Below are 8,631 nucleotides of genomic sequence, written 5' to 3' on the forward strand. Positions count from 1 at the left end.
GAATAATCCAATACATTTGCATTTTATTGTAATCATAAAAATTACCAAGTTGGAGTTACTTGATTCTCATCCATTCTAGTTACCATCTGTTTCGAACTTTTCAGATGATGGTGAAGAAACTAATTCGTTTAACTTTTGATTGTAATGTCTACTGTGTTTGTAACTTCTTTTTAATTGTTTTTACTCCGTGATTGTAGTTTATTTCAGTATCATTTGGAGAAATACACATTTGATAATTAAACCTAGGTTTTTCTAACTGAATTTCGATCTCGCTTATTAAATTACTGTCAGGAACATATAAGGAGATGGTTTGACTCTACAAAATCCTAGGATAGTAAACAGATTTCTGGTGTTCCATTTGGTTGTACATACAATATCTTTTTAGCCCTGTCTTACTCATGGTTATATGACTTTGAACGTGATCTTTAGTGAATATTGAGAGCTATGAAAAATGACAACTTCATATGAATTTCATGTCTTTAGTTGAAACTGATCAAATTATTTTTCAAATGAAAGATCGTTTTATGTTAAAACCAGTTGACAGTCTGGATTTTGTGATAAAACGGATAAGTTTCTTCCAACTAGATATTTTATTAAATATCCAAGTTTAAGTACAAATAGAAACTAATTATAAGTTTTACAAACATGTTTAATGATTCAAAGTTCAACCAATAAGGTAATTTTAACGCTAACATTTTTTCAGTCTCGATTTGCTTTTATTTTCGTTTACCTCCATAATTTCCATTAAATATGCATAATAGATTCGGGTTCATCTGGCCCTGATTGAGTAACAGGATCTTCGTGTATATTCTGAGTTTGTTGCAATTGTGAGCTGCTTTGAATTTTGTGTACCAAAACGTTTGATGATTGTGTCGTAGGTATAACTGCTTCTGGCATCAGTTGGGAATGAGGAGCCTGTAAGGTTGAGTGTGATTGTAGATGTGTCGACTGTATGCCAATATATGCTTGCCCTGGTTGATTTGTGTATGGTACATCAACTGTTTTGATGAATCCAGGTTGTGGATTGAACATATGTGTGTTGTTCAATGTCAAACTATTCGTGGTCAGAAGTGATTGGGAATTTAAATGTTCATCACGAATACGTCTTGGAATACTGTAACACGAAATTATCATATGACCGATTTTACGAAATAATCCTGTTGTATAAGGGTTTTGGACACCAGGTTGCAATTTCTTGTAACGTTCAATAGCTATTTGAGCTGCTGACTGGTATAGCATACATGAGGAGCACAAAAGAGAAGCACAAAAGTCAGAGACAATATGACCTTTGATGCGATAATGATGTCTTAAACGTCTACGGCAGCTGCACCCCAAAAATACATGTATCCATATGATAGGCGAAAGAAATAACGCTATCAAATAACTCAAGCAGCAAATACACCAAGGGTAATCCATTTCTTGTGTGATGCTTCCGAAAACACAGCAAGGACAGAAACACGAGAGAATTGTTAGTTTAATTGACCTACATTCACATAAGCCAACATCCCATTGTTTTTTGTTTGACTGGTTCATGGTACCATCAGGCTGGACTGATACAACTGAATTCATTTGACCCGGCCGAGAAGGAATTTGCATAGTGCTGAAAACAAAAAGCGCAATCGAATTTAAATTGGTAGTAGTGACAACCTAACTATTTCGTAGATGATTTATTTCACTAACCAACTTCATACTATGAACTACATATATTCAGAAGAGTCAAGGGAAGTGTTCTGTTTGAGTGTGAACTTACTAATTAACAAACCCCTCTAGGTGTCTACTGAATCGGGTGGTAGATGCTCAGGATCTAGAGCAGTCAGTCTGTTGCAAAATGACCAAGTCTTTTTGTTCATCATAGATAAACATGTTCATTTTCCGTTTATCTCTAATACTTTTGTACCAAATAAAGTACTGGAATTTACAGTTTAGAGGAACAAATTTTTCTATTTATTAGCAGAACTCTTCTAATTTTAATTTAATCATTTACAAAATGTATCTCAATTAAGTGATGACGGCAAACTTTTATCCCTTGATTAAAGATAATTTTTTGCCATATGACTATTTCAGTTGAAGAAGTACTGGAGACTAGAAACCACTAGACATATATTTCTTATCCGGTGATAGATAACGTAATAATGAGTATTATTAAGTCCTTTTGTAAAGCTATATCTACAACTAGAATGCAATAGGTATTTATGACAACTTTACTGTTTACTGTTCATGAAGAACCTATCTGGTAATGGTAAATTGTTTTACATTCAAAAAGAATAACTTTAATTCATGCAAAGGGTCGATTCATGGAAATGAGAATTATCATAGATAATATTACACGATGACTGGAGTTAAACGGTGTCGGTAACTCACAACGTGCTCATTTCGAAATATGGAGCTTTTTGTACTGCATATTAGGAATTTAAAGAGCCCCTCAAACTAGGCAGTATTTAACAAATAACTTCATAGGATGGGAGCAGTAGAAAGCATAAAACTCCTATGAACATTTTGGAAATTGAATCCAAACGGTATAATATGTATTGACACTTCTCATACCTGAAGTTTGCCAACCTTGCAGACAAGGCGCTCTTTGTAAACCAACTAATCAAAACTGATGATTGCTTCATGTGCTGAAGAAGTTATCTGGTTATTTATATACAACCCATAAAAGTTTGCTAATAATTGTCGGACAGTTCATGGGATACTAGTTTGTCTAAGCTAGTTGGTGAAATTGATTTTTTGAGCTGATTTTTCTACAACACATTCCTGATAGATTCTATCTAATGATAGGACTAACAAAACTTAAGGATCTACATGAATGACCACAAACATATCATACTGAATCACTGTTTAAAGCGTTGTTTTTTACATTCAAGTGAGACCTTCCTCTTTGAAAACCGTGTATCCATACTTTCAAGATGAGATCAATGTGAAATATTTACCAAGCATATGTTCACTGTTATTGATCGAAATGTGATGTTAGATATACGTACATAATTCAAGTCTTGCTAATGGGAGTAATTAATATATGTAAATATATTAAGCAAAAATATATAAGCAAAATGACTTAGTAGCTGAGTGGATAACGCGATGGCGTTTGAAGCGAACAGTATTGGGTTCGAGTCCCAGAGTGAACATCAACTCTGTGATGCAGGTACATCCAGCTGATGAGTCTCAAATAGGACGAAACACACGTTCTGGATTCCACTGCTAGCCATTATCCATCTTTACTTACAATGCTTGTGAATTAAAGCTATATCAAGGCCATACACACAGTATGCACATATGTCAATAAGAGACTGATCATTTGCAGTCCGAAAACATCAATGGGAAGATTCAGACAAACAATACCAAGTGAAAAAATGTTATGGTTTGCATGAATTCAGCCTTATTTGACGATTATCTTATCAGTTATCCTATATATACTGTTGTGTATCATTATAAACCCTTTATTTTTGACTAAGATTTAGTATTTCAATGAATCTCAGTCTAAATCAACAAAAAACTTAAGAAGGAAACCATTTGATTGAAAGAAATCCAGATCTTATCTGATTCTACAATTTTATATTATTTGATCTTGGTACATGATAGTAAGTTATTATTTCGATTAAGTAAACTTAAACACCACTAGCTGATATAGATTTCAATTTCGATTTGTAAAATGTATATATGTCCATATTCGAAAACAGATACAGACCATTGTTTCACAATTAACTGTCGAAATCTTACTAATACATATCCTTGAAGTTGATCGATCTGTCAATGAATCAAGAAATTCCTCAACTTTATCCATTTATTCAAACACATAAATATTTGTACAAGGAAGCACCAGATATATATGTGCCACACAAATCTCATTCGATTTGTGTGAGGGCTGTGATACTGCCCATGTGCCCAAACTGAAGCAGCTGGGTTTCTTAGGGGACCACACCCGGAGCCTTCGACCTAAAGACCTGATCCACAAGGCAGTGGAGCATCGTAAGGAGATTTAATTCCATGGAAGCCGGTGACCAACGATTGATTCATACGCCATTTGTTCCCTCAGGATACTGGAGCTCATGTGCACCATTGGTTTGGAATCAGGGTTTTTCAACTCCCCTAGGTGGACTTTCCGTGTTCACCAACCCGGTTAAAGCGCCGGACATTCGCTTTTCGTCCTCTCAATTTCGTAAACAACACCCGTGGTGCGAGAAGGCAGTGAGTAGGACTTCCCTGACAGAGGCTACATACACGTGATCACGTGAGAGCATTTGAAGAGAGAGAGCGGACTCTGCCCTCTCTCAGCCGTACCAGGGCATTTGGGGCAATTCCTTAACTGCTATAAAATAAAGTCATAGTTCATAATACTAAAACATATTATACTTGAAGGAAGTGATATATATTCCACTAAAAATCTTAAGAAGACAATTATTTAGGCTTCATTTATAGATAATGAAAGATCATTTTAAAAAACTTACATGATTATAATCTTTTAAATATCAATTAGAATAGTAGTACTTTAACATATAAGTTCAATTATGAATAGATAATGATCCACAAACAATAAAAATTAGACTATTTCTAGATCAATCTATAGATTTGATTCAGCAGATCTTATGCAATCATTATCAAAAATGATTATAAATGACTTTGAATTTATCTTTATTTCTATTCAATAAATGAAAGGGAATTAGCTTTAATGAAATCAGTTCATAAATAAAATGATGATCACTTACATATTGATCGATAACAATCTGTTGTCAAGTTGATCGATAATTTTTTTTCTTTTCTGTAGAATTTGTTTATTAAAAAATTTTAGACTAAAAATCAGGTGGTAAATTATATTTTTATTTTTGAAACCCATGATTAAGATTATAAGCAAAGATAGATAGTAGATAGCAGTGAAATCAAGGACGCGCGTTACGCCCTATTTGGGACTCGTCAGCTGGATGTACCTGCATCTGAGTGTTGATGTTTAATCTGGGACTCTAACCCAGTAGAGTTCACTTCAAACACCATCGCGTTATCCATTCAGCTACTGAGTCCTGATAGTCACTTGATTGTACAATGGGGAGAAGTTTAAATTCACTTGATATTGTTTGGTTGAATGTTCCCATTGATGTTTAGAACTGCAATTGATCAGTCTGTTGTTGGCATTTGTACATCCTGTGCGGACTGTATCTATATTGCCTTAATTCACAAGCATAATAAGCAAAGATAGATAGTGGTTAGCAGGGGAATCCAGGACGCGTGAGCGCTTAACCTTTAGACCACTGAGCCGGCATCCAACAGTCCTAATGTTTAATTTTTGATAGTCATTTGCAAAGATCTAATTACCTAATTTTGTACGGAATTTTTTATATTGATTAAAGTGACTTTTCTTTTATTTTAGTTGATCTATTTTCACAATAAGTGCTCTGAATATCACTTGAATTTCAGTTACGTAAGACTCAGTAACCAATTGAACAAATTATTTGTGATGTAATACAAAAATGATCAACATTACAACCAACGTGTTAGTATTTGATTATTAGGCGACACACGTGTTTAAGTTGCTAGGATAGATGAAGTGGCAGTGAAAGTTTGTAATTAGTATGTCCTTCAACTAAGTATTTGTTTTTTTATTGAATAATACTTATTAAGTGTGTGACTGTTACAAAATACACGTGCCTATGATTAATTTTTGTTGCCCAAATCTGATTATGTATCAGCTTGAAATTAGTAAGTATCTAGGTAATTAAAATGATTGTTTTAAATAAAATGACTATTATTTTTCAGGTTTTGAAAATTCGACAAGATGAACTACCAAAAAACAAAGAGAATGTATTAAACTTTTCATGGACTACAAATTATTTGTTGATTTACTTTTGATAACTAACTTGATCAACTCATTACTTACTTACTTACGCCTGTTACCCCTCATCGAGGAGCATAGGCGGCACACGAGTATTCTCCATCCAACCCTGTCCTGGGCAATCCTTTCTAGTTCTTTCCAGTTAGCATTCATCATTTTCATATCTGCTTCTATTTCCCGGAGTAATGCGTTTTTTGGTCTACCTCTTTTCCGTTTCTCTTCGGGATTCCAAGTTAGCGCTTGCCTCGTGATACACTTTGATTTCCTTAATGTATGTCCAATCCACTTCTAACGCCTTTTCCTAATTTCCTCTTCAGCTGGAAGCTGGTTTGTCCTCTCTCATAAAAGGCTGTTGCTGATAATATCCAGCCAGTGAATGTTGAGTATTTTGCGTAAGCAACTGTTTATAAATACTTGTACCTTTTTTGACGATGGATGTAGTTCTCCACGTTTCAGCTCCGTACAAGAGAACTAACTGTCTTGACGTTTGTATTGAAGATTCTCACTTTGAAATTAGTTGAGAGTTGTTTTGAGTTCCATATGTTCTTCAATTGATCAACCCATTACGTGATTGATAAATACACAATAAGCGAAGAGCATTTTCAAGTCTATAGTAAGGTTAAAAGTTAAGTTACATAATCTATGGAAGTTAATTTCAGATACGGTTGTTCTTATATGAGTTTCAAGTCTAGATGGCTGTCTCCGAAATAGGTTCATACTATAGATCAAGTTAATTTTAAATTTCTACGAACTAAAATTAAGTAGGATAACTGATCGGTTGCAAAGCCTCATAGATTTTCATTACACTTTATTGGGGGTTAAAATAATTTGCTACTCAGGGGTTCTTGGATAAAACGAAACAAATACTTTGTATCCATTAAGTCCTTACGATTGTTTCACAAGTGTGGTTCTCTCTAAACATCAAATTAACTGATTAACAACAGCCACAAACTTATTCAACAAACATGTTGGTAAATATTAATTATAATAAACATCAGAGATACAATTTTCTACTCATTGAGATATCACAAGAGAGATGTATTTATTGTTTTTTTATGAGAGTTTATATTTCTCTATTGCTAATACTCATGACTAAATTCTATCCGTCTTTGTCTCTGTAAGCCATTAAACAGATGTTTTGATACTATCTACGTTTGCAATTTGACTTTTGCTTCGAGCTTGCTTATATCACTTAGCATCGATTACATATCAATCTATTACGACAATTTTCGTCTCATTATGAAAAGGTATGTTTTTCATGGTATATGATTTTGACTAAAATCACTTTCGCAATATAAAGTATTCATATCCTACTATGTAACTATTGTCTATCGTCCTTAATCTTTATTCCATTAAAATAAGTTGTTTCATTTCCCCTATTAACCTGGAGGAAAGCACTTTATGGACCATGATATTTTACTGAATTAGAACGGTTAGTAAACCGAATGAATCTGAAACTAATCGGAACTTATACTATTTACCATTATAAGTGAAGTTACTTTTTTAAGATCCAAGCTTAGACCCAAAATTAGGTTATCTAACTTTTAAGCAGAAAGTTATGACTATATGTATTGAAAATAACATATATAATGCTTGACCATACTTAACATGATATCGTCAGCTGATCATATATGAAGGTGCTTTTCATTTACTTTTTTTGTTTTACAACAGATTACAAACAAACATATTCATCACTTAGCATAGATCTCAGTTTCAATCCCATGTAGAATTGTGAATGTGTACTGACTATGTGTAAGTAATGAAATAAAGTATTCACAGTCAGTTCTGGGGTTTATAATATTCGTCACTGACAACGACCAATCTCACGTATATATATCAGAATATTTTCATACATTTTAATAAGGATCATTCAGTGTAATTAGCACAAAATTGACTTAGACTTTCCAATAAAGAATACCATATTTTAATTAAATAGTTCAATTTATTGAAGAAGAGTTTAATGTGCATTTTTGTTAGTTGGTTATACTCTTCCGAGATTTAGTTTAGACTAGCATTTCTATAGCAATTTTAAAACATCTCCGTAAATTAAATTCACTTGGTATTGTTTGTTTGAATGTTCACATTGGTGTTTTAGGACTGCAATTGATCAGTCTGTTATTGGTATATGTGCATATTGTGCGTACTGCCTTCATACAGCCTTAATTCACAAGCATTATAAGCAATTTAAGGAGATTATAAGCAAAGATGGATAGTGGCTAGCAGTGGAATCCAGATCGCGCATTTCGTCTTATTTGAGACTCATCAGCTGGATGTATCTGAATCAATGGGAAAAATCAACCAAAGAATACCAATTGAATTTCAACTTCACCCCATTGTACAGGGAAGTGGCTATCAGGATTCAGTAGCTGAGTGGATAACGCGATGGCGTTTCAAGCGAAAGTTACTGGGTTCGAGTCATAGTGTAAACATCAACTCTGAGATGCAAGTGCATTCAGCTGACGAGTCTCAAATGGGACGTAACGTGCGTCCTGGATTCTACTGCTATCCACTATCCATCTTTGCTTATAATCTCCGTAAATTGGTCTAAAATAAATTTGATTGAATAATAGATTATTTAATTATTTCTTATGTATATAACTAAACTTATACATATGAAGTTTACTAGTTAAAACTTATAAAGATACCCGTTGTATTTACAGGTGAGGTTATATATATTTTCTTTAATCAATCATAAGTGGATACTTAGCTAATTGAATTTTCCGCTTAATATATTAGATGTAACATGAAGTATAATGAGTATATAAGCAATTGAGTAAAAGACAGACGGAGGTGTTTTAAACAACACTGTC

The 8,631-nt window shown here is 33.6% G+C and overlaps 1 protein-coding gene across 1 annotated transcript; it reads right to left on the reverse strand.

Annotated features, from left to right (window-relative positions):
• Window positions 1–744: 744 nt before the first annotated feature.
• Smp_080360 (hypothetical protein) lies at window positions 745–1,490 on the reverse strand (the record flags this gene model as incomplete). The annotated part of the gene is made up of 1 exon (XM_018793291.1): window positions 745–1,490. The coding sequence occupies exon 1, from the start codon at window positions 1,414–1,416 to the stop codon at window positions 745–747; it is 672 nt and encodes a 223-aa protein (XP_018647818.1). The 5' UTR covers window positions 1,417–1,490.
• Between the last annotated feature and the right edge of the window lie 7,141 nt (window positions 1,491–8,631).

The sequence above is a fragment of the Schistosoma mansoni genome, chromosome 1 (assembly GCF_000237925.1).
Source record: "Schistosoma mansoni strain Puerto Rico chromosome 1, complete genome".
Taxonomy (NCBI): Eukaryota; Metazoa; Platyhelminthes; class Trematoda; order Strigeidida; family Schistosomatidae; genus Schistosoma; species Schistosoma mansoni.